The sequence below is a fragment of the Geotrypetes seraphini genome, chromosome 14, assembly GCF_902459505.1.
Source record: "Geotrypetes seraphini chromosome 14, aGeoSer1.1, whole genome shotgun sequence".
Lineage (NCBI taxonomy): Eukaryota > Metazoa > Chordata > Amphibia > Gymnophiona > Dermophiidae > Geotrypetes > Geotrypetes seraphini.
The window spans coordinates 16,790,977-16,818,082 of NC_047097.1; the positions used below are offsets into that span (position 1 = coordinate 16,790,977).

General features: G+C 43.4%; 1 protein-coding gene across 1 annotated transcript in view; it reads left to right on the forward strand.

Annotated features, from left to right (window-relative positions):
• MYO5A (myosin VA) overlaps positions 1-27,106 on the forward strand; it is a 247,546-nt gene that overhangs the window by 45,934 nt on the left and 174,506 nt on the right. Inside the window, 1 exon segment of the mRNA XM_033920300.1 lies at positions 25,673-25,783. Coding sequence (XP_033776191.1) covers positions 25,673-25,783 — 111 coding nt within the window.

Below are 27,106 nucleotides of genomic sequence, written 5' to 3' on the forward strand. Positions count from 1 at the left end.
CACAAGGTTTTTTTGTCCTTCAACTAGAAACATAGTATTTAGGAGTCAAATATTTGAAATTCCCTTGCAAGCATTTAGCAAAATATCACAGGGTTAGATACATCATATTTGATCCTATATAACTTTTAATGTTCTTGAAAGAGAAAATAGTCATTCATCGTGTCCCTATCAATGCCTCTATTTATCATTTGTGAGCTAAAAATCACTTCCATATTGTGTTTCTCCTTTGTACTTGAGCTATAGAATAGTTCACAGTTTCTATGTATATTTTTCTGTGGCCTTCTGTATTTGTTTCACTTGTCTTTATTTGTTTTGAAATATTAGTTCCCCTAATGTTTTTTTGGCCTAATGTGACAGATAATGCTGGTTTTATAATTTTTATTTTTTCCTTTGTATAAGAGATTATTGTACATATCTTCCTTTTCTCAACCAGTGATATGTGCCTAAACCTTTTGGAACATTGACCCTTCTGGAAGTTGTCATGTACAGATTGTAATAATCCCACACACACCTGGGACGTAAATATTTATTTCAGTCTGTGATATTTGGAATTTTATTTTATTTTTTCTCATAAAGCTATGGAACCCTGATTCTGAACATATTGTTGAAGAAATGGTCAGGAAAATTGATGGTAGATGTAATGGGCTCTAAGGGTCAAATTCTATAAACGGTGTTCTGACTGTAGGTGGCAGTAGGTGTCCTACCACTGCCTAACCAGCCAACCGAGATGCATGTAAAAAAAAACAAAAAAAATAAAACACCCGAAGCAGGCTGCAAACATTGTAGGAGTTTTCGCTAGCCTAGGGAGGTGCGTAGGGCTGCCTAAGCTTGCCTAAGGCTAGGTGTGGGTGTAGCTTCACCTGGAAGTGGCCTTAGGCGAGCTTAGGCAGCCCTAGGGGTGTCTCTAGGGCTGCGATAGGCGCCTGACATGTAGGCCAGCAAAAGACGCGGCCAGGGAATCTCCCTGGCACAATCAGTTTAGCAGCCACAGCAGGGAACCCACTTCCCTCCCCCCCCTTAAATCGACCGGCAAGAGGGATGCCCACTCCCTCCTGCTGAAGCTCCTCTCTCCGAATGTCTGCTGCAGAAGGAGTGTCCAGTTCCTCCTGCCACTGCCCCTACTGCTGGCCCCATCATCCCCTGAAGGCCCCCAAACACTCTCTAATTTCACCCCAACTCTCTCCAACACCCCAAGATCCCCTTGCCACCCCCGAACCCCCCCAAATGCACCTCATACCTTAATCTGATGGCTGGCAAGAAGGATGTTCAATTCTTCCTGCCGGCAGTGTCACTGCAAAATGGGCCTTCCCCTTCCTGGTGCCCTGATTGGCTCAGGGGCCTTAGGGATCTGGCCAGTTGGAGTTTTAGGCCATTCCCAGTGCATCCCAGGATGCATTGGGAAGGAGGCCTAGGAGTACCTTGATGTCGCTTGATGAAACTTAATGTTTAAATGTCAATTTGATGTCAAAAAGAATACTCAAATATTTAAAGACTTTGGTTGGATTGGAAAATCCCAAAGTGAGATGCAGGAGGGTTTTGGTGTCCAGAGAGCCAAGTCACTCACAGTGGTTTTGGGAGTGTTGAAAGCTAATTTGAGTCACTAACCATTGTGTTACTTTCTGTAGACAGGTTTGAAGAGGCTGTTTAAATCAATAGAATTTGGTAAAGTTGGAAACAAAAAGCAAAATGTTATCTGCATAGAAGTAAGAACGAATTCCAAATTGTTGGCTTTCTAAAGCTAATGGATTAAGGAAAATATTAAAAAGAGAGGGACAGGATAGGATATGATGCACTGTGGAATGCTGACATGAATGGTTGACTTCAAATGACCTATCGAAGAGAAATGATTTAAACCACTTTAGGACTTGACTGCCAATGCCTACATCCCGCAACCTTTGTATCAAGGGTAAATGGTCAACTTAGTGTGCAAATGGTACTTATATTTAGGGGTTGCGATTATAGAATTTGGGGATAAACATCACATTTTTGATGCCAAACAATAATTTTTTATGGTATTTCATTTCCATCTCCACCTTCCCCTGCTTTATATTTGATTAAGTCGTCTTTGTTTTTTGAATTGACCAAACAGTTGCTAGGGTTGGACTGAAAAATAGTTGGCGTGCTAATCATTTCCTGATAAGAAACTGGGAGCTTGACCAGCCGTATACTGATTGTACAAATCTGTAACCCCACCCAGGAGGGTTATGAATGAATAGTCATTTCTTAAAGGGTATATTACGTATTGTTTAAGTAAATCAGATGACGCGTCTCAATTTCACCTCTTGATAATTTGCCTGTAAAGCTAATTAAACTTTCTGATGGCTCTAGAGCAGCGATTTGTAGCCAGTGTGCCACAAAAAGTTTTGGTATATACAGCCTGTTGTTTCTTTAACTATCTTTGCCTGCAAGCTGGGGAGATCTGAGATCCTGTGAATCAAGCTATTGAAATCCCTATAGCTGGTCCTTATTTCTGCTTCCCCACTATCCCCAATAATTGCTGCCACCAGCCCCAACTGGAAATGTTGCAGATCTGTTCTCCATAGGTTCTTTACATAGTTTGAGAGTATATTTCAGGGTTTTGTGTTGCTTCATGGTATCTGGCATGACAAGAGAATTCAAATATACATTTCTTTAATACGGCAAGTGAGACCGCTGAGATTAATATGTTGTATACAGTTTTTTAAAAAAATGCAGAATTGAATAAGTAAATTCACATTAAACTTAGGGGCCCTTTAACTAAAGGTTAGCATGCTATAACAGACATTAGGGAGTGCCATGCAGCCCATAAGCAGCATTTAACACACGGGCCCTGAGTCTATAAATGGCATCTAACTCCTAGGCGCCATTCAGACGCCGTTTATAGAATTGCGCAGTGGTGATTGGACGCTCGTAAGCACTACTAGGTATTAAAATCCTTAAGCACACTTCATTTAGGCCAGGGTTTTCGTGGTCTAATTGAGTGTGCCTAACTTAATTCTTGCCCAAATTTCACCCGAATCAGCCCCTAACTACACCTACTTGCTGTGTAGTTGTCGGTAGGTGTCTTGATGTAGACTTACCTTGAAGTGGTAGGTGCCCAACTGCAAATTAATATTATTTAAATTGGTTTTTAATGGTGTTTTCATTGATCAGCTCTGATTAAGCCAATTAAAGAAAATTAAATAGATGCCTAGATTGGCTGGGTACGCTGATCCAGGAGGCACTTTGAGCTGCCTAAATTATTCTATACAGATACAACTCACTGTATATTCTCTATCTCAGATCTTTGGGGTAGATTCACTAAGCAAATCGATCGTGTACCGATCGGTTTGCGACCCCTTTGCGACCTGATTTTTTTTTCCCCAACCCGATTCACTAACCTTCCTCCTGATCTGATCAGCACCCGATCCGTGCATGCAAATGAGAGAAAAGGCATGCAAATTTTGGAAGGCAGCGATTCACTAAACAATTTATAAAAAAACCGACTGGGCTTGCCGATCAGAAAAGAAGTGACTGCTGAAGACCAGTCACTTAAGAACATAAGAATTGCCGCTGCTGGGTCAGACCAGTGGTCCATCGTGCCCAGCTGTCCGCTCCCGCGGTGACTCCTAGGTCAAAGACCAGCGCCCTAACTGAGACCAGCCCTACCTGTGTACGTTCCGGTTCAGCAGGAACTTGTCTAACTTTGTCTTGAATCCCTGTAGGGCGTTTTCCCCTATAACAGCCTCTGGAAGAGCGTTCCAGTTTTCTACCACTCTCTGGGTGAAGAAGAACTTCCTTACGTTTGTACAGAATCTTTTAACTTTAGAGAGTGCCCTCTCGTTCTCACTACCTTGGAGAGGGTGAACAACCTATCTTTATCTACTAAGTCTCTTCCCTTCATTATCTTGAACATTTTAATCATGTCCCCTCTCAGTCTTCTTTTTTCAAGGGAGAAGAGGCCCAGTTTCTCCAATCTCTCACTGTATTGCAACTCCTCCAGCCCCTTAACTATTTTAGTCGCTCTTCTCTAGACCCTTTCGAGTAGTACTGTGTCCTTCTTCATGTACGGCGCCCAGTGATGGATGCAGTATTCCAGATGGGGGCGTACCATGGCCTGGTACAGCGGCATAACCTTCTCCGATCTGTTCATGATCCTCTTTTTAGTCATTTCTAGCATTCTTTTTACCCTTTTCGCAGCCACCACGCTTCATTGACTTGTCGACCAGTACTCCCAAGCCTCTTTCCTGGGGGGTCTCTCTGAGTACCGCACCAGACATCCTGCATTCATGCATCACTTTATACTTGCATACATGCATCTCCTTAATAGCTGCTCCGTGAACTTGTTTCACCGGACCTCAGCTGTGGGTCTGAGTGTTCACTTAACCACATCAACTTGTGTTCTTGTGTTCTTGTGCTCTTGTGTTGTAATTTGTGCTTGAAGTAAAACAAAGGTGATTAGTACAACAGTGAAGTTGCAGAGAGAGTGTTTATATTGAGTATTTCAAAATGTATTGTTTATTAAGTTAGCAAGCTGTGTGGTGTAGTGTTGATTTGAGTCATCTTGTAATTGTAGTACCCCTCCTGAAGAAGCCAGCGGGTGAAACCTAGGTTGGGGGGTCGGTATTGTGAATAAACGGAGGAGCCCTGAGCAGTTATGTGTATCATCCACACCATTCAAAGTTAAGTTGCTGTCAAATTTATTATTTTATTTTCTTCAAGTTTATGTGCTGTTATTTAGTCTTTGTTTGGTGGAGGAGACTGTGAACAACAATGATGGTCTCCTTAATAGCTGCTCCGTGAACTTGTTTCACCGGACCTCAGCTGTGGGTCTGAGTGTTCACTTAACCACATCAACTTGTGTTGTAATTTGTCACTTTATACTTAACCACGTTAAACCTCATTTGCCATGTCGCGGCCCATTTCTCGAGCGTGCTTATGTCACGTGGCAGGTCTTCGCAATCCTTCTGTGTCTTCACTACTCTGAATAACTTTGTATCATCTGCAAATTTTTTTAGAGAAGATTTTGAGGAATTTTACATTAGAACCTGCTGGATTTAAATACTAATCATTAAAGATAGTTTTGTAGAACTGCCTTGATGTGAAGCACTCCAAATCCTCCACTCTAGAGCAATGGTTATTAGCTTTTCTTCTGTCATGACCAGTGTTCCCTCTAAGCGGGCGGGTGTTGTGAGCAAACTTTTTTCACCGTGAGCCAAAAATATCGGGCGCCAGCAAGTTATGAGCCAACTCGCCCGATTCTCCTCTCGCCGCCCTGCCATCTGCCGTACGCCTCTTCCGATCGTGCGCTGTGACGAGAAACGTGTGCGCTGCGATGTAATATTTTGTGCGCCAGCGCACGCCAGCGCAGCTTAGCGGGAACACTGGTTCAAATGGTTTTATTTATTTCCCCAAATTTATTTTTGTTATATGCATTGAAAATATTTGATATTGCGTTTAAATCAAAATCTCAATAAACTTGAAACGAGTGCCCGTGAGATTGTGGGAGGGTTAAATACTCAAAACTTAGAAGTTTTTGCTACGCCAGCTTTCTGGTATCTTTACATACAGTGGCGTACCTAGCATATGTAACATCCGGGGCCCATCATTTTTTGGCACCCCCCCCCCATCTGTAAGAAAAACATGATTTTTAGTAACAAACCACACGTCACACATGAGTACCTAGGAAAAGGCAGCATCTTACATATTGCAGTGAGCAGTACATCAATACACCCATTGTAAAACTAAACAAGCCAGACCAGCACAGATCAATCCTACACCGTCAATCCTAACAGAAAACCATGTCTTTCGAACACACAGAACACAGAAAACACCTTCGCCTAGTAAGGAATATGTAATCACAAACTAACCCCTCCCTCTTTTACAAAACTGTAGTGTGGATTTTAGCTACGGAGGTAACAGCTCTGATGCTCATAAAATTCTGAGCATCAGAGCTGCTACCACCAAGGCTGGTGCTAAAAACGCTTCACAGTTTTGTAAAAGGGGGGATAAAATAAAAATACATAGACAAAGGTTAAATTGAACCAGCAAGAAGCTGGACTCTGCATACAATGCTTCACAGAAACAGTGACACATGTCTCCTAAAGCAATAAATAAATAGAAATTTTTTTCTACCTTTGTCTTCTGTGGTTTCTCCTTTCCTCATCTTCTTGTAACTCTCTTCCTTCCATTCACTGTCTGCCGTCTCTCTTCCCCTATATGGCATCTTCTCTCCTTCTATGCCCCTTCCAGAAACTGTATGCCTCCCCCTTCCATCTCTCCTTTCACCCCATTGGTCTGGCATCTCTCTCCTCGCCTTCCCTCTCCCACACCTCTCCTCATAGTCTGGTATCTCCCCTTCCCTGATTCTCTGGCATCTCTCTCCTTTCCTTTTCTTCCATCTTTCGTTCCCCCTCCATGCTCTCACATCTCCCCCTTCCTTTTCCCTTAGACTGGCATACCTTCCTCCTATGCTCCAAGCCCTGGCATCTCCTTTAATTCCCTCCCTCATCTTCCTTCTCCCTCCAGCTGGGTACCGCAACACTCTTCCCTGCAGCTCTGCACTTCCCCCCAATTGCCCTGCTTCGGTTCCTCTTCTTCCTTCCTTCCCCCCCCCCCCCCCCCCCCCGCGGGACCCTGCGGCACCATCAACTCTTACTCCCTCTAATGTCGGCCCTGCAGCTCCAGACTTCCTCGCACCTTCTCCCCTCCCCCTTTGGATCGCTATTATTTTAAATGTTATAGCCGCGGAGCTGTATCCATCAGTGGAGATGTCTAACCTCGGCCTGCCCCGGAACTCTTACTGCAGCAGCCGCCCGTCTAGGCAGGAACAGGAAGTCACTGTTGCAGTAAGAGTTCCGGGGCAGGCCGAGGTTAGACATCTCCACTGATGGATACAGCTCCGCGGCTATAACATTTAAAATAATAGCGATCCAAAGGGGGAGGGGAAAAGGTGCGAGGAAGTCTGGAGCTGCAGGGCCGACATTAGAGGGAGTAAGAGTTGATGGTGCCGCAGGGTCCCGCGGGGGGGGGGGGGGAGGAAGGAAGGAAGAAGAGGAACCGAAGCATGGCAATTGTGGGGAAGTGCAATCCCCCCAATGCGTCCCCTTACCTTACCTCCCCTTACCTTTGCGACGCGTGTGTGCGCTGTGAAGAGAAACTTTGCGCTGCGATGTAATATTTTGTGCGCGCGCGCAGGCCAACGCACCTTAGCGGGAACACTGGTCATGACACATCTGAACACTAATTCACAGCTGAGCATAAAATAACCCACCTCCTAAATATTTCATCTTTTACATTATCTGCATCTACAAGTCAATCCTTGTTTTATATTGCTCACCGTGTTCTATGGACACCATATAAACTGTCCAGATTACCAAAGAGCAGTTCCCCAGTATGATTCCTTTGACATACAAGATTGTTATTTTATGGGCTTTAGCTTTACAATATAGAAACATAGAAAAGAAGGCAGAAAAGGGCTATAGCCCACCAAGTCTGTCCATTCCAAATTCCTGCCCCCCTGATTTTACTCCCCTAGAGATCCCACGTGAACATCCCAATGTCTCTTAAAATCTGACACGCTCTTGGCCTCAATCACCTGCAGTGGGAGTTTGTTCCAATGATCCACCACTCTTTATAGTTTGCAAAAATCAGACTCTAAACTGTTTGATATCTTAATGGGTATAGCTTTACGACAAATATTAGCAAATTGGAAAAATAGTTCAGATTTGGCTGAATGTGCCTGGTGGAATGTTGTTTGTTTGACAAAGAAATATGAAGAACTAGCTGCTGTTAAAATGTCTACTATAACAAATTTCAAAAAGGTATGGAGGCTTTTAGATGTTTATTGTGAAACTTCTGTATAATTTATTAGTACTTTGACCATTGTTGAGTATATTATATTTTTATAATATTGCATACATGCATATTTAATTACAAATTTACATACATATATACATATTTAATTACAAATTTAAGAAAAAGTTTAAACTTAAAAATAAAAGTGTGGCCCTGATTCTATAAAAGATGCCTACAGGTGTGTTCTGCCCCCATGTTATGTGGGCATTTGCTCAGTTAATTGTTACTCTATATGGAGTAAAATTGAAAGTACATTCAATTTTCAGATTCAATTTTACTCCATATAGAGTTCCAGAACTGGCTCACATTTTAACAAGTATATAACATATGGTGCATGGTCCCTGTTTCTGACTAACAAGCCCAGCATACTGGGGAACTGCTCTTTGGTAATCTGGACAGTTTATATGGTGTCCATAGAACACGGTGAGCAATATAAAACAAGGATTGGCTTGTAGATGCAGATAATGTAAAAGATGAAATATTTAGGAGGTGGGTTATTTTATGCTCAGCTGTGAATTAGTGTTCAGATGTGTCATGACAGAAGAAAAGCTAATAACCATTGCTCTAGAGTGGAGGATTTGGAGTGCTTCACACCAAGGCAGTTCTACAAAACTATCTTTAATGATTAGTATTTAAATCCAGCAGGTTCTAATGTAAAATTCCTCAAAATCTTCTCTAAAAAAATTTGCAGATGATACAAAGTTATTCAGAGTAGTGAAGACACAGAAGGATTGCGAAGACCTGCCACGTGACATAAGCACGCTCGAGAAATGGGCTGCGACATGGCAAATGAGGTTTAACGTGGTTAAGTATAAAGTGATGCATGAATGCAGGATGTCTGGTGCGGTACTCAGAGAGACCCCCCAGGAAAGAGGCTTGGGAGTACTGGTCGACAAGTCAATGAAGCGTGGCGGCTGCGAAAAGGGCAAAAAGAATGCTAGAAATGACTAAAAAGAGGATCATGAACAGATCGGAGAAGGTTATGCCGCTGTACCAGGCCATGGTACGCCCCCATCTGGAATACTGCATCCATCACTGGGCGCCGTACATGAAGAAGGACACAGTACTACTCGAAAGGGTCTAGAGAAGAGCGACTAAAATAGTTAAGGGGCTGGAGGAGTTGCTATACAGTGAGAGATTGGAGAAACTGGGCCTCTTCTCCCTTGAAAAAAGAAGACTGAGAGGGGACATGATTGAAACGTTCAAGATAATGAAGGGAATAGACTTAGTAGATAAAGATAGGTTGTTCACCCTCTCCAAGGTAGTGAGAACGAGAGGGCACTCTCTAAAGTTAAAAGATTCTGTACAAACGTAAGGAAGTTCTTCTTCACCCAGAGAGTGGTAGAAAACTGGAACGCTCTTCCGGAGGCTGTTATAGGGATTCAAGACAAAGTTAGACAAGTTCCTGCTGAACCAGAACGTACACAGGTAAGGCTGGTCTCAGTTAGGGCACTGGTCATTGACCTAAGGGCCGCCGTGTGGGTGGACAGCTGGGCACGATGGACCACTAGTCTGACCCAGCAACGGCAGTTCTTATGTTCTTATGTGTGGGAAATTGCATATTTCAGAAAATGCAATTTTTAAAACTTCTTCAGAAATAACGTATGAAAAATTGGAACTGACATCCCCCCTTTACTAAGCCATGGTAGAGGCTTCTAACACAACTCGGAGTGCTAATTGCTCCGATGTTCATAGAATTCCTTTCAGGGTCAGAGCATCTAGCGCCCCAGGCTGTGGTAGAAACCTCTACTGTGGTAATGTGTCATGGAAAGAGACCACAGACAGAGAGGCTAGAGAGGAGAGAGAGAGAGAAACAGAAAGCAAAGCCTCTTTTCCTTCCTTTCAACTCCTTCTCTAAGCCCTCCTCTCAAAAAAAGCTTGAAAGCAAGAGAACAAATTTAAAGACAAATAAAACAAAAGAGTGCAAAAAGTAGACACATTTCAAAGTGTTTTTCTACCATGAAATAGAAATTCAAGTTGGAGGGGTCTGAGAGGCCCCAACCTTTTTGAAAATCTGGAAAGCGGTGGAAGCGAGCTGTGGAAAATGGAAGACGTTGTAAAGAGAAGCAATTATTTGTGGGGTTTTTTCTAGGCAGTTTTCAGAGTGAACTTAGCAGGCTCTTTCATAGCAATTCAGCTATTTTGATTGCTTACATTTTAATCATAAATAATTTTTCTGCTTCACTTGCAGAGATGTCTCTTTATAATTACCAGATCACATCAGGTACATTTATCAAAGCATTGGCTATTCTCTCAAGAGCATATTGTTTAAGTAAACCAGATGACGCATCTCAATTTCACCCGTTGATAAGTATGCCGGTAATGCTAATTAAACTTTTCTGATGGCTCTAGAGCAGTGTTTGGTATATACAGCAGGCCTGTGCTTTCCTTAACTATCTTTGCCTGCAAGCTGGAGAGCTGAGTCTGAGTAAGAAATTTTCAAAGAAAGATACCACAGGAAGAAAGCTCCCTTTGGAAAATAAACCTATGTGTATGTATTTGTATATATGCCTGTATGTCTATATCTATAAGGATACATAGCTGTGTAAGATAAATATTTATATCTGTTTTCCTGACATTCCACAAATTAAACAAAAATAACATGATCAGAATTTCACAATCAATATCTTACCTGCTTGAATTAGTAACTCTAATTACGTTAAAATAAGAAAAGTGATTCATCACTGCTATTTCTACATGAAAAAGACTCTCGGTCTATGTTGATTTACAAGTATACATACGAGGCTTATCCTATATAATAAAAGGTTAGTGGCGCATGCGCTTTTAAAAAAGCGTGATTACTGCGGCCGTGGTGATGTTCCATTTTAGAACCCGGCCAATGATCACTCTGGCCACGCCCCTCCTCCCGCCCTCACCAACCCGAAGGAAGCTCAGCAAACCTCCCGCCCTCACCTCACCAAGCTCAAACCATACCTCCCGCCCTCGCTCACCGCTGATGTCGCTGCCGCTGCCACTGATCCTCCTCTTCTGGCCACCACTGCGATCGTGGCTGGCTTTGGCGGGCCTCGCGGGCCTCTTTCCGGCCTCGGTGGCACGTTCCCTCTGACGCACGGGATCGCGTCGGGGGGAGCGTGCTTCCGGGTTGGGGAGCGGCCTGCGAAGTTCGCTGGGGCTGGCCATCACGATCGCGGCCTGCTTTGAAGAGGAGCAGGCCAGGTAAGCAGGGGGATTAATTAAGGGGGCCATGGAGAGATAGGGAGAGGGAAAGGGGGCTTCTTTGGGGGGAGGTGTGCTGGGGACAGACAGTTTTACTCTGGGGGCAGACAGAAGGGCCCATGGAGAGACAGGGAGAAGGAAAGGGGGCTGCTTTGGGGGAGGGGTGTGCTGGGGGGAGACAGAAGGGGCCATGGAGAGATAGGGAGAGGGAAAAGGGGCTGCTTTGGGGGGGAGGTGTGCTGGGGACAGACAGTTTTGCTCTGGGGCAGACAGAAGGGGCCATGGAGAGACAGGGAGAGGGAAAGGGGGCTGCTTTGGGGGAGGGGTGTGCTGGGGGGAGACAGAAGGGGCCATGGAGAGATAGGGAGAGGGAAAGGGGCTGCTTTGGGTGGGAGGTGTGTGCTGGGGGCAGACAGCTTTGCTCAGGGGGGGGGGGAGACAGAAGGACACAGACAGCAGCCAAGGAGAGAGAGATAAAGAAACATAGACAGACAGACACTCTATTCTAGCACCCGGGCTTAAAGACTAGTGTTATTTATAAAGTTGCAAGGTAGCGTGAAATGTTTGCATGGCCCTGCTAGTTAATCACTGACTAGTACTGGAACTGGTTAATACTCGTGGGCTTGTATGTATGTCTTCCTAATTCTTTTGGATATGTGGAACTTAATTTCAATAAGAACGGGTGTAACATGTCAATTAACTAACTGGAAAAGGATCTCTAATCTGGCCTTTGGCAGTCATAAACCTTGATGGATAAATGCAAGCCAGTATCTCCATGTCTCTGGGACTGGAATGTTAGCAACGACTATACTGCTCTGTGAGACGCCCTCCAAACCCTAAGGGATTGGCTTCCAGCTCTCCAGTATGAGGAGCATCAGAACTTCATTTTATTATCTCTAGTGCTGCCTTTTGGTGCAGTGCATGATGTAGCTTAAATAGGAATTCCCCTGCTTCTGTTACTGGGGAAACAGTTGCTCCTCTTAGGCCCCACTTGGTTTATATAAAGAGGAAGAACTCTTCCTCCAGTAGAAATTGCAGTTTGCTTTTTAACTTGTTTAGTGTGTACTAGACATACACGGTACTTTACAACCCCATATAGTCATCTTTGCTTCTTGAATTTACAACTTAAAAAGAAATACTGTACAGACAGAACACCTAGGGGAAGAGTATCGTTTAAATGATAACAGCTGGGCCTCCTGCAAGGAGTGAGGCCTAGTTCATTTGAAGAAGCTGAGGCCCTGATGTTCTAAACTTACTGTTAAAATCCTGTGGATGGTTGTTTTGCTGGTAAATTTTCCAATTTTAAGAAGACGAGCAATAACTTTGCATGGAAATGAGCTCCACGGAGGTCCATGGAAATTCCATCAGATCACATAATAACATAAGAAGTTGCCTCCGCTGAGGCAGACCAGAGGTCCATCTCGCCCAGCGGTCCGCTCCCGCGGCGGCCCATCAGGCCCATTGCCTGAGCAATGGTCCCAGACTATCCCTATAACCTACCACTACTCCTATCTGTATCCCTCAATTCCTTTATCCTCTAGGAACCTATCCAAACCTTCTTTGAAGCCTTGTAACGTGTTCCGGCCTATCACAGCCTCCGGAAGCGCGTTCCATGTGTCCACCACCCTCTGGGTGAAAAAGAACTTTCTGGCATTTGTTTTAAACCTGTCCCCTTTTAATTTCTCCGAGTTCCCCATAATCTGAAAAATCTGTCCCTGTCTACTTTTTCTATACCCTTCAGGATCTTGAAGGTTTCTATCATGTCTCCTCTAAGTCTCCGCTTTTCCAGGGAGAACAGCCCCAGCTTTTTCAGTCTGTCAGTATATGAGAGGTTTTCCATACCCCTTATCAGTTTCGTTGCTCTTCTCTGGACTCCCTCAAGTGCCGCCATGTCCTTCTTGAGGTACGGCGACCAGTACTGGACACTGTACTCCAGAAGCGGTCGCACCATTGCACGATACAGTGGCAGGATGACCTCCTTTGTCCTGGTCGTGATACCCTTCTTAATGATACCCAACATTTTGCGACTGACACAACGCAGAATAGTCCATGGAGACATAAATGTGCGCATGCACCAGGGAATACAGTGTCATGAGCATCAATCATAGGTGTGCTTTATTGTAGCACATCATGGGTGCATGTCATAAGCATCCATCAGAGTTCCCTACCCCTGATCTATATGCCACACCCGTATTTTTTTTTTTTTTAACTTCCACCTCTCATGCAACCGACAGGCCCAGACCTGCTTTTAATGAATGTGCCTGAGACGCACCTTTAAGAAACGCACATGAGATGCACTTTTAACACGTGTGTATATGGAGCCCCCATCAACTATGATAAATGAATATTCAACTTCCATCCCTCATGCAATCTGCAGCCCAGACCTGCTGGTGTGCACTTTTGGCACACTTGCATAAGATGAGTCTTTAACACAGGCACCTGAGATGGCGCTCTTAATACACTTAAACTTTTCATTAACAGAAAAGTTATCTTCATAATTTACAGCCCATTGCATTGAACGGATGACATGCTTAGACATATAAGGCATTCGACAATATACATACTGTAAAGAAACCGAAAAATGACAGTAATGAAAAAGAGGTTAAGATTGGCTGAATATTCAGAAGGACTGAAACCTGCCAGTAACTTGGTTCTTAGACAAAGATAGTCATGGCGAATGCTGTTGTAATCAAGAAGTTCTACGGTTAATTTCTATCCATGTACAGTAGATTCTCAGTTGATGCCAGATAAATGTAGTTTCTGGTTGCTTGAGTGTTACTATTAAAAATAGGCCTAACTAATACTATACCCCATACTATGCCATACCATAAACTGTTCCGGACAAGCTACCAGACATGTGGTAGGCAAAGTGTGGGCACACTCGGATGTGGCGTGCCAAGTTTACACTTAAATTTCTGACAGAATTTGATTAGATTTTCATTTTTATTTAAAGCATTACAGTATTTCTTTGAATTATGATTATTTTTTGCTGGTTGCTTGAGAGTCCTGTTTTCTTGACTTCCGGTTAACTGTATCTATGTAGCTGATTTTCAAAGGGGAAACTCCCCATGGTAATTGGTTTGAAGGGATAGCCTGGGTAATCAGTCTAAATGTGGAAGATTTCTGCTGCGATTCCAGAATCTTTTGTAGGCTTTGCTTGGGTATTATCTGCTGTAGACTTTACAGTGAGCTCTGCTGAAGCCCCTCTTGGAAAGCCTTTCCTTTACCAGCTGTTCTGCTCTGCCTCTCATCGCTGAAATCAACACGTTAATTATAGCAAATAGAAAAGCTAGTTCTTAATTTAGCAAGTGAATTTCACATAGTTACTGTTGTATTCCTGTCAGAACTGTTTTCCACAGAAGTAAAATGATGTGCAATAAATTTATGTTGTCTCCATCCCTATACCAGTCAACCCATCTTTGGCAATGCAACAAAGGAGATGATATGAAATTAAGGATAATTAAACTAGTGTCCTGTGGTTGTCATGGTTTCTGTGCATTGTGTACAGATGAAAGTGAGGATAATGTGTCCTGCCAAGAAACACTTATTTTTCATGGCATGCTACCTGAAAGCAAGGTTTGATCATTGTAGCTGCAAGTAGAATGCAATATATAGGCCAGTGGCATAAGTTCGAATCAAGGGCCCCAAAGAGCACTGTTGTTGGAGCTACAGCCTAGGCACCCTGAAGTTGTGTTTGCAGTCCCATGCTGCTTCTCGTGACCCTGGGCAGGCCACCTGCTCCCCCATTATCCCAGGTAAATTAGATAGACTGTGAGCCCTCTGGGACAGTTAGGGAATTATGCTTAAGTACCTGAATAAATTCATGTAAACTCTTCTGAGCTCCCCTGGGAGAATGGTATAGAAATAAGTAAGTAACTAAGAAATCTTCCTTTTACAAAACCGTGAAAGTGTTTTTTAGCTAGTGCTCTGAATGCTCTTGCTGCTCCCGACGCTCATAGAGTTCCTATGAGCATCGGGAGCAGCGCAGAGCATTCAGTGCACCGGCCTGCACTAAAAAACACTTTTATGGTTTTGTAAAAGTGGGGGGTAAGTAACTAACTATTTTGGAAAGGATTAAAGTAAAGGGTGTTCCATCTCAGAACATTCAATAATGGGTACAACAAAGCTGGTTCCTTTCTTCCCTGGGCTCTCTTGCTCTGCTGAGACTGATTAAGTTGTGACATTATTGGCCATCTTAGTTTGAGAAGAATTAATCAAACAACTGGAAGCAAAAGAATGGTGGGTTGTTGTTTTTTTTTAATTCTTTATTCATTTTTAAAACTTTCAATAAGTGCAACATAAGATACAATCACTTTACACTTTAACATCACTTAATATTCCATCAAAGTCTAATTCACATCAAATATCCCTCCCCCCTTATACCCAACAATTATTGTTAAGCATAAGAAAACATAAAGTATCCCCACCCTGGACGTGTATGAACAAATGGAAAAAATAATATTCATTCTGTACAATATTTTGTTAAAAAAACGATGAAAAAAAGCAATATTTTATTAATACATACAAAAGAATGTTGTAAAAAGGAATATTGGTAGAGGCTGGGGCTCCAGCAAAGTTTAGTATCCAGAACAGTTTGTACGATCTGAAGAAGTTCCTGGTATAAGATGGTTATGAGTCTTGCCCTACCCTTGTGTATGTTGTAGGCCATGCTCTTGTGGGTCGAGCATGGTTATGAGTCTTGCCCTATCCTTGTGTATGTTGTAGGCCATGCTCTTGTGGGTCGAGCATGGTCAAACACAGAAGATTAATGGCTTCGTCTCTCAGAGAAAACAAGAAATCTGTGGGTTTTGTTTTAAAAATACATTACTGGAGAGCAAAAGCTGTATATGAAATTCTGAAGGTCTATGGAGCCACTTCCAGAGGGTATGAAAAGAGAATGGGGTCAGGCAATGGAGATAGAGGAGGTGAGGATATAGGAAGAGCGAAGAGCAGAAAAACACAATAAATGGAGATAGCTTGAATGAAATGGGGGGAAAAATACTTCCTGATGGCATTGGACTATTCAGTGCAAACACTATGTACTCAATGAGACTTTAATAATCTGTCAGACTATCATTTGGCAGACTCTGCTGTTTCCATAGTAACCATGTGCTCTTCTTCCCTCACTGTCTGAGCTTGAGCATTGAAAACAAGCTATTATAGCAACAAGAGAGAGCATTAAAAGCACACATTTTTTATGGGTAATTCTGTAACAGGCGCCTATGTCTACGCACTCCTTGCGTGCATAAAAGTACAGAATATTAGCACCTTTAAAAAAGGAAGATATGACAACATGAGAGCCATGGTAAGAAAACAGATCAAAAAAAGGATAGCTGAAATCGAAACGGTCTAGCAAGCATGGTCCCTACTAAAAAATACTATCACCGAAGCACAGAATCTATACATTCCGCAGATAACCAAAGGAAGGAAAACTAAAGCCAAAAGAGAACCAGCTTGGCTAACCAAAGAGGTGAAGGATGCAGTTAGGGAAAAGAAGGACTCTTTTAAAAAATGGAAACGCGAGAATACAACCGAGGCTTGGAACAGTCACAAAGACGACCAGAAGAAGTGCCACAAGGTGGTGAGAGAAGCCAAAAGGGCCTATGAGGAAAAGATAGCCCAAGAGACCAAAAACTTCAAACCCTTTTTTAGATATGTTAAGGGGAAAAAAACCTGCAAAGGAGACAGTAGGCCCTCTTGACGACCAAGGAAGAAAAGGATACATCAAAGAAGACAAACAGATTGCAGACAGATTAAATTCCTTCTTTGCTTCTGTCTTTACCAAGGAAGATGCCACTTCAATACCCGAAACAGTGAAAGTTTTCAAGGGAGAAATAGAGGAGAGCCTCACCACAATGAAGGTGGATCTGGACTAGATATACTATCAGATTGACAAACTAAAAAGTGACAAATCCCCTGGCCCAGATGGAATTCACCCGAGAGTATTAAAGGAACTAAAGGTGGAAATCGGAGAACTACTGCAATCCCTCGCTAACATGTCAATTAGAACCGGACGGATACCAGAAGACTGGAAGATAGCGAACGTCATCCCAATCTTCAAAAAAGGATCAAGGGGAGAACCGGGAAACTATAGACCTGTGAGTCTCACATCGGTCCCTGGGAAAATGGTTGAAGCTTTGATTAAAGGCAGCATAGTACAGCATCTAGATAACCATGACCTGCTGAAAGGTAGTCAGCATGGCTTCAGGAAAGGAAAGTCGTGCTTGACCAACTTACTTCAATTTTTTGAGGGAGTAAACAAACAAGTCGATAGCGGAGAACCGGTAGACGTAATATACTTGGACTTCCAGAAAGCGTTCGACAAAGTACCTCATGCGAGACTTCTCAAAAAACTACAAAGTCATGGAATAGAAGGGGATATACTAAGATGGATAGGAAAATGGCTGGAAAACAGAAGACAGAGAGTGGGCATAAATGGGAAGTACTCAGACTGGAAAAAAGTAACTAGCGGTGTGCCTCAGGGCTCGGTTCTTGGGCCTATCTTATTCAATATCTTCGTAAATGACCTGGAAGAAGAAACGACTAGTGTTATTGTCAAGTTTGCAGATGACACAAAGCTATGCCGGACAATCGGGTCACAAAAAGACATCGAGGAACTTCAGAGAGATTTGAAGCAACTTGAGAGATGGGCAGAAAATTGGTAGATGAGTTTTAATGTGGAAAAATGCAAAGTGATGCACCTGGGCAGAAAAAACAAGGAGCATGAGTATAAACTGTTAGGTATAACATTGGGGAAGAGCGAACAAGAAAAAGACTTAGGGGTACTGATAGACAGGACCCTAAAGCCGTCGGCTCAATGCGCAGCGGCGGCAAAAAAAGCTAACAGGATATTAGGCATGATAAAGAAGGGAATCGCGAGTAGATCAAGGGAGATCATAATGTCGCTTTATAGAGCAATGGTCAGACCACACTTGGAATACTGTGTCCAACACTGGTCTCCATACCTGAAGAAGGATATAACACTGCTGGAGAAGGTGCAGAGGCGAGCGACGAAGCTAGTAGAAGCTAGTAGAAGGAACTTGAGCTACAAGGATCGCCTCAGAAAACTGGGATTATTCACCCTTGAGAAGAGAAGACTGAGAGGGGATCTGATAGAGACTTTTTAAATTGCTAAAAGGAATCAACAAAATGGAGCAAGCTCACTCACCAGCAGGGGGAAAGGATGGAGAGCAAGAAATAGCTTTATTCACATTGGCGAATGTGACCCAGACTCGGACCCAGAGGTCATGGCCTGAAGCTGAGAGGGGACACGGCCAGGACAAATGTCAGAAAGTTCTGCTTCACACAGCGAGTGGTGAACGCCTGGAACTCTCTCCCGAAAGAGATGGTGGAGGAAACTACCATTCTAGGATTTAAGGGAAAATTGGACGCACATCTTCTTGCAGGACACATTGAGGGATACGAGTGACTAATGTATGCGTCAGGGTACGCCTGGCTGAGCCTCCGCGTGTGCGGATCACCGGACTGGATGGACCCCAGGTCTGATCCGGTGCAGGCATTTCTTATGTTCTTATGTTCTCAGTAAGTGTACACATGTGCAAGTGCTAGTACGATGCCTAAATGTTCTATAAGGGTACACATAAATTGTAAAGTACATAAATGTAAGGGGGGGGGGTTGGGGGAAAACACAGGGGCAGAGAGTGGAGCCTTCCACTTGCACACAGAGGAGGAGCCTAATGGCTAGTGCTGTTGCCCCTGCAGTTCCTGGTGGGCAAGTCACTTAACCCTCCATTATCCCAAATACAAAAACTTAGATTGTGCGCCCACTACAACAGAGAATATATCTGCATATAATAAATGTCAAACACTTTGGTTGTACCACAGATAGGTCACATCCGTGACTCTTTATACATGTAACTTACAGAGCACTAGAAACATAGGATGAAGTTAAAAGGCGATAGGCTCAGGAGTAATCTAAGGAAATACTTTTTTACAGAAAGGGTGGTAGATGCGTGGAAGTCTCCTGATAGAGGTGGTGGAGACAGACTGTCTGAATTCAAGAAAACCTGGGATCTCTTAGAGAGAGGAAGAGATAATGGTTACTGTGGATGGGCAGACTAGATGGGCCATTTGGCCTTTATCTGCCATCATGTTTCAATGTTTCTAGTGCTTCAAATGAAAGAGACTCGACTAATGCACATTTACATCACGTAGGTATTTAAACGTGTCTATCATATCTCCCCTTTCCCACCTTTCCTCCAAAGTATACATATTGAGATCTTCCAGTCTGTCCCCCATACACCTTATGATAAAGACCATGCATCATTTTAGAAGCCTTCCTCTGGACCAACTCCATTCTGCTTATATCTTTTTTAAAGTGTGGTCTCTAAAATTGTACACAATATTCTAAATGAGGTCTCACCAAAGTCTTATACAGGGGCATCAATACCTCTCTCTCCCTATGTCCCCTAGTATCCTTCTAGCTTTCGCTGTCACCTTTTTCAATCTGTTCGGTTACCTTAAGATCATCACATACAATGACACCCAAGTCCTGCTCTTCTGTCGTGCACATAAGTTCTTCACCCCCTAAACTGTAAAGTTCCCTCGGGTGTTTGCAGCCCAAATGCACAGCCTTGCATTTCTTAGTTACATGTGCCCTGGTTGCAGTTATGCTAGGTTTGTGGCTGGTATAACTGTGGACATTATTTGCTAGACATGCCTATGCCAGTTGTGCTGGATGTCCAGATGCTGTTTTAGATATCAAAGTTCCTAAACAGAAGTGCCCGCGCCGTTATTGGTGGCCCCCAGAAAAGTGGCACAGTTGTGTATCAATCATGTGATGGTGCTATTTACACAATTACGGCCATGTTGAAAGTAGGTGCCGTAAACATAGGCCATAGTTCTACTTTTGACGAGAATCACGTCCATACCTCTTTGACGTAGGAGCCAGTAGGTGCCTCTATGGATGGGAGATGGCCGCAAATCTTTGTAGGTGCCGCTTTTTTTGTTCTAATATGTTTTTAATCGGTTGTAAATGGCACGATCAATTACCGCACCGTTTATCACCAATTAAAACAAGTTAGGCGGCGTTAGGGCGCTTACCGCCCCCCTAACTTAGGGCTAGATGCAATAAAACAAATTGTTGCTCTAGCCGATTCATTGAGCGATTTTAGAACGGCGACTGATATGATGAATTTTTATTACAAATTAGTTTTGCGGCGGTCGGCCTTAATCCCACCCCACCAGTCACTGAAAAAGTGACTTTCACACATGCACACACAGCCTTCTGCCTCGGCTATTTGGGACAGGAAACCATTTTTTTTTTTTTTTTTTAATGGTCACAGATGTTGTGCATAGTGTTTAACCAAAATCTGAGCATGTGCAGCAGGGGGAGGCCAGCTCGATAGCAGTGCATAGACAGTGCTGCTGGCTGGAGTAAGTAGGAAAGGGAGTTGGTCTTGCAACTGGAAGTACACAACAGAAGAGTCGTGAGGATAAGATATCAATAATACAGCCATGGGCTTAAAATGTCCTCCACTTTATTGAAAATAGCACAGCGAAGACTCAACACTGGCAATGTTTCAGACACTTTGTCAAGAGTCTAATTATATATTTAAAATTATTTATAACCCAGTTATCTACAATTCTAGGTGGGGAACAATACACACGTACAAAATCATTCTAAATAACAAACAAATGAAATGCAATAAAAAACATCCATTAAACTATGACAAAACTTATACACCCCCCCCAAAAAAAAACCAAACAAACCAAAAAGTACTATCCCTCAGCCTAGAATGTATAAAAGAATTAGACATCCTCAATCTATCACATGACTTATGCCAAAAAAGCGCTCAAACAACACAGTTTATCCTTTTTCTGAATTGCCAAAACATAGTCGATGGGTGCAACGACAGAGGTTAGGGCATTCCCCAGAACTTGAACAGACAACATAGCTTTGCGGTTGCCCGTGAGCTTCACAGCTGCCCGTGATGGAATTTCCAATGTCAAACTATCTGAAGACCGTGGCTATTGAGCCGCGGACAGGTAAAAAGCAAATGAAAAACATTAAAACAACTGGAAGACCATTGCAACTGGGGGGCTTGGGGATCCCCACCAGCCATAAAAAGGGCATGAGAATTTTGGGTGGGCTTGAGGCCTAAGTCTGTCTCAATAGACAGGAGCGTTATCAGCACTTCCTTTCTGCTGGTTGTGCCTGTCTGTGCAGCTTAGCATCTCTCTGGCTTTGGCTCCGGCTTGTTTTCATCATTTTGCCATCTTGAGGTTCTCTGACACTGTCACCCCCAAGGTCTCTCTCCTGGTTTAGGCACATCATTCTTTTCCCTCATTGCTTTGGATTTCTGACCCCAAACATATTACTCTGCTCACATTAAACAAATTTCCATTTTTTGTGATCATTTTTAATTTTGTATGCTCCTTCAGGGATGGCCACTTTTATTTTTGAAAATATCTTGGTAGTCTCATTCACACACACAGGGATTAGGGGATCAATATGACCGTGAATACTGGAAAATCGCAAATAACTTTTTCATATGTTATTTGTAGTTTTCTTTTAAAAACCCTCCCGCATTTGATGAAACCATGAATAACAATCTCGCGTTCCAGTAGCTCAACCTTATTCCAATCTTACTTCATCCCTGTTCCCCCTCTGATGCAACCACTTTCCCTGTGCCACGTTCCGGCTCTCATCTTGACTCAACTTCCTGTTTCCGGCGGGGCGGGATGTGGCAGAGGGAAAGCTCCAGGTCCGCCGCAGGCAACCCCATGTAAACTACTGCCGCTGCCGGCAACCTCAGAGACAAGTTTGAAGGTAGAACCAGTGGGGTTTGGGAATGAGTGAGAGATGCCAGAGTTCAGTCGCAGTAGGAGCGTGGAGGAAAAGATACCGGACCATGGACAGGTGGGGGGGGGGAGGCATACTGACTGGAGAGAGCGCAAATGCGTGTTTCTTGGTCTCTTTTGACTGATTCTTGAAAAGAGGCTGGTAATCTGTGATTTTCTCTGTGTACCCTGCGAATCGGTGCTTGGAAAAACGCGGCAAAATTTTTCTCTGCAACCATGGATAACCTAAATCAGGTGGGAGGAGCCAGAGGTAAAAAAACCCGTGAATAATTGAAACCGCGATTGTGGAAACCGCGAATACGGAGGGAGAAGTGACTAATTCCTGAGGCACGTCACTCAGAGGAAATGAAGGGGGGGGTAGTGAATTCCAGTGACCCATAACCTCTATGGTCTGTCAGTCAATGAGATTCCATTCACTGAAGATTGTACAAGCAGTTTTCCTAAATTATGTTTGCTATGCTGTCTTAAAACAATTTGTACAGTAAAATCTTGGATTAATTCATACCTTGGATTACGAGCATAATCCGTTCCAGGAGCATGCTCGTAATCCAAAATGCTCGTTTATCAAAGCGAGTTTCCCCATAGGAAATAATGGAAACTCGCTTTGATGCGTTTACCCCCACCCCCCCCCCCCCCCCGAAAACCGGCATTGCTCCCCCCTAGATTGGTGACCATAGGAAACTGGATACTGGATTGGATGGACTATTGGTCTGACCCAATATAGCTGCTGTTCTTATGTTAGCTGCCAGTACATATCCTGCATAGACGGGAGATACGGAGCACAAAATTGATATGGCAGATCTAATTGCTTGACTTGACATTTTACCGTGCCTGTCTTTTTTCCTGTGCCAGAGATACTAATCACATGTGCTAGGCTGAATAAGGTCTGAAAATAAATGACAAGAAGAAAATTTTCATTGTAAATCGTATTGAGCAGTATTGTTATTAGGGGTGCCGTATATAAGTAATAAGAAAATCTTCTCTTGCTCATTGGTAACTAAGTATTGAGCTTAATAAATGTAAGGATATTTGGATCATCTCTAAGCTTCAGTACATGGGGGGAGGGGGCGAGGGATTAGGACTGGTATACCACATTTTTGTAGTTTTACAACCATACTCAAAGCGGTTTACATACAGGTACTTTGAACATTTTCCCTATCTGTCCCAGTGGGCTCGCAATCTACGTAATGTACCTGGGGCAGTGGAGGATTAAGTGACTTGCCCAGGGTCCCAGAGAGCCATGTGGGGTTTGAACCCACAACCTCACGATGCTGAGGCTGTAGCTCTAACCACTGCACCACACTCTCCTCCAATACAATATCAGAAGTGAGCTAAGTATCACTAACGTGACCATTTATTTTTTTCATCAAAACGGGACATAAGGACATAAGAAGTTGCCTCCGCTGAGGCAGACCATAGGTCCATCCTGCTCAGCGGTCCGCACCCGCGGCGGCCCATCAGGCCCATTGCCTGAGCAATGGTCTATACCTATCTATACCCCCCAATCCCTTTTTCTTCTAGGAATCTATCCAAACCTTCTTTGAAACCATTTAATGTTTTCTTGTCTACAACAGCCTCTGGAAGCGCGTTCCATGTATCCACCACCCTCTGAGTGAAAAAGAACTTCCTAGCGTTTGTTCTAAACCTGTCCCCTTTCAATTTCTCCGAGTGCCCCCTTGTACTTGTGGCGCCCCTTAATTTGAAAAATCTGTCCCTGTCTACTTTTTCTATACCCTTCAGGATCTTGAAGGTTTCTATCATGTCTCCTCTAAGTCTTCGCTTCTCCAGGGAGAAAAGTCCCAACTGCTTCAATCTGTCGGTATATGGGAGATTTTCCATTCCCTTTATCAGTTTGGTTGCTCTTCTTTGTACTCCCTCAAGTACCGCCATGTCTTTCTTGAGGTACGGCGACCAGTACTGGACACAGTACTCCAGATGCGGCCGTACCATTGCACGATACAGCGGCATGATGACTTCCTTCGTCCTGGTCGTAATACCCTTCTTAATGATACCCAGCATTCTATTTGCTTTCCTAGAGGCTGTGGCGCATTGCGCCGATGCCTTCAGTGTTGCGTCTACCATCACTCCCAGGTCTCTCTCCAGGTTACTAACCCCTAGTGGTGTTCCCCCCATTTTGTATGTGAACATCGGGTTCTTTTTCCCCACGTGCATGACCTTGCATTTCCCCACGTTGAAGCTCATCTGCCACTTTTCGGCCCACTTTTCCAGCTGCGTTAGCAGCTATTAATATTCAGTCCCGCCCCCAACCTCGCCCTAGCCCTGCCTTAGCTCCACCCCAATTTCTTCCATTCATTTTTCATGTACACATAATATCTTATTAATTCATAATAGTAATCATAAAATTAAAAAAAACCCCACAAAGCATACTATACGCAGAGAAAATGTTAATTATCATTTATGTTTGGGAGGTTTCCAAAGATGTCAAGGCAGATGACTTTAAAATATGCAATGTCAACTCAGTAACTATATCGGCGCTGGAGGGACCGTCCCCTTGTCCCTGTGCACAGCTTTGGGACGCTGTCCCTGAAAACGGGACATTTCGGCGTCCCGAAGCAGTGGGTCGGGACAACGGGACGGTCGGTCCAATAACGGGACATATGATCTCCTTAAGTATCACTGATGAGGTTGGCTCTTAGGCATTGATAGAATGAGGCCTTATGACATCAGGGAAAGGGATTGGGACTTGTATACTGCCTTTTTGTAGTTTTACAACCATACTCAAAGCAGTTTACAAATGGGTACTTTGAGAATTTTCCCTCTCAGTTCTTGGGGGGGTTCACAATCTATTTAATGTACTTGGGGTAGTGGAGGATTAAGTGAATTTCCCAGGGTCACAAGTAGCAGCGCAGGGTTTGAACCCAAAACCTCAGGGTGCTGAGACGGTCTTTAGAATTATTTCATGGTAAAAGAATTTGGGCTTACTTAGATGTTACGAAAACTACCCAAGAAAGAAGAAAGCAGTTTCTCTCTATTCAACAAGAGACAAGGGCATTGGGGGCTTCCTTCTTATTGGCATACTCTTATAAATGTATTATTAAATATGCAGAAGTCAAATAAGTTTTCTTTCTCCCAGAGCAATTGAAGGCCTTTTTGGATTTAAAAAAAATCACCCTAGTATAACCGATGAAAAGAAAAGAAAAACATAAGAACATAAGCAATGCCTCCACTGGGTCAGACCCGAGGTCCATCATGCCCAGCAGTCCGCTCACGCGGCGGCCCAACAGGTCCCTGCGCAGTAGCTCCCTATCTATACCCCTCTATCCCTTTTTCCAGCAGGAAATTGTCCAATCCTTTCTTGAACTCCAGTACCGTACTCTGTCCTATTACGTCCTCTGTGTTATGCCTTTCCTTAAATAATATAACTTAAAATTTGACTTCTCTTTATTTCTCTTGCTTAACTCCCTCCAAATTGTGGTCTAAAGAAGGGAAAAGCTTATTTTGGATTTATATTGTGATGTTCTATAAGCGAATGTTTTTTAAGTTAGGCGTGTAAGTGTGCTCCTCTGCGCACCTGTAAAATATACACAATTCCTGCGGCGTTTGAGCAGATATTTCATAAAGACAGACACTTATATGCTTTTATAATATAAGCTACAGATAGGTGCCTTCTTGCCCTCTAAATTGAGGCAACCTGTAATACAGTTACCCTCGGGGTAATTCTAACAGTGTGCATATATTTAGATGCCTATTCTAATAAAGGAAAATAGGGTTCTACTTTCCTTTATGCACCTAAATGTGAGTGCCTAGTTCATAGAATTGCTCTGTCTTGCCCTGTGTATTGTGTCTTTCTTCAGTTGGTACAGCAGATCCTTACATCTCTGATTTTGTCTTGCAGTATGCCAGAGTATGGATCCCGGACCCAGAAGATGTTTGGAAATCAGCAGAAATTCTCAAGGATTTTAAACCGGGGGATTCGGCCCTTCAGCTGCGCCCCGAAGAAGGCTCGGTAAGACCATGTTCCACCTCTTAAGAGCTCTGCTCAGTAGGCGTGATTCACGGCAAAGCTAGGCACCAGTAATGTAGACCCAGAAAAGCCTACATTTCTGGTGCCTATCTTTCCCGGAGGCTTCATTCTATATACGGTGCCATCACGTGATTGACATGCGATTGGTGCTCTATAGAGAATCCAGGCCTGAGTGATTAACTTTTGCAAATTATATAAGTCGGCAACATACCTCAGTTGGGTCAGATCTAGAGAGAAATCTCCATGCTGAAGCAGTAAATTGAGATTGGACCACCTTTCTACTGATGCTGAAGGAGGATGGAGACAAGAGCTTGCTCGGTCTTGGCAGCTGCTGTATGGTGTTAATGGACGTTACAACCAGTGTTAAGTCAGTTTTGTGCATAGGTGCTTGAAAATATTGAATAGTAAAGGTCATTTCATTTATTTGTTGCTTGCTTTCCTACAAAAGTGCCCAAGGAGGACTGCTATTAATTCATGAAACAATACAGTGATACAAAACAACAAAAAAACAAACCTATTGCATATACAGTCAAACCTTGGTTTGCAAGCATAATTCGTTCCAGAAGCCTGCTTGTAATCCAAAGCACTCGTATATCAAAAGCAAATTTCCCCATAGAAAATAATGGCAACTCGGACGATTCATTCCGCAACCCAAAAACTTTAATAGAAAATATTATATGTATTTGTATTGCAAGACCTCGTTCGTTTAGAACAGTGACTACGCTCCTGCAGTGTCAGCGAGAGAAGAACCATCGGCTCAGTTGTGATGTGTGTATACTGTATTGCAAGACATTGCTTGTATATCAAGTTAAAATTTAATCAAATGTTTTGCTAGTCTTGCAAAACACTTGCAAACCAAGTTACTTGCCAACCAAGGCTTTACTGTACTCATCTATAAATCATTCCCATGTATAAGTTGAGGGCAGTTTGGGGACTAAAAATAGCCAAAATTGGTATGACTTGCATATAAGTCAAGGCTACACAGACACATGGCCAAATTTTATCCCCAGCCAACATATCTTTCTCCCTGACACACACAAATACGTCTCCCTTCCCCACTCACACCCCTCCCTGGCCTACATGTTCTTCTCCCTATCTCACCTATTCCCCACCAAACAGATCCTGCATGCTACCTTTCTCTCCCCCCCCACAGACCCAACATGCTTACTCAGCTATACTACCCAAGCGTGTTGGGTTTTTTTTTGCCTCCCCTACCACCATGTATCTTCAGATCCGTTTCATACGGTACCACAACTAAAGCGCGCAGGACTAATGCACGCCGCCGCTTCTGCCAGTTTCAGGCCT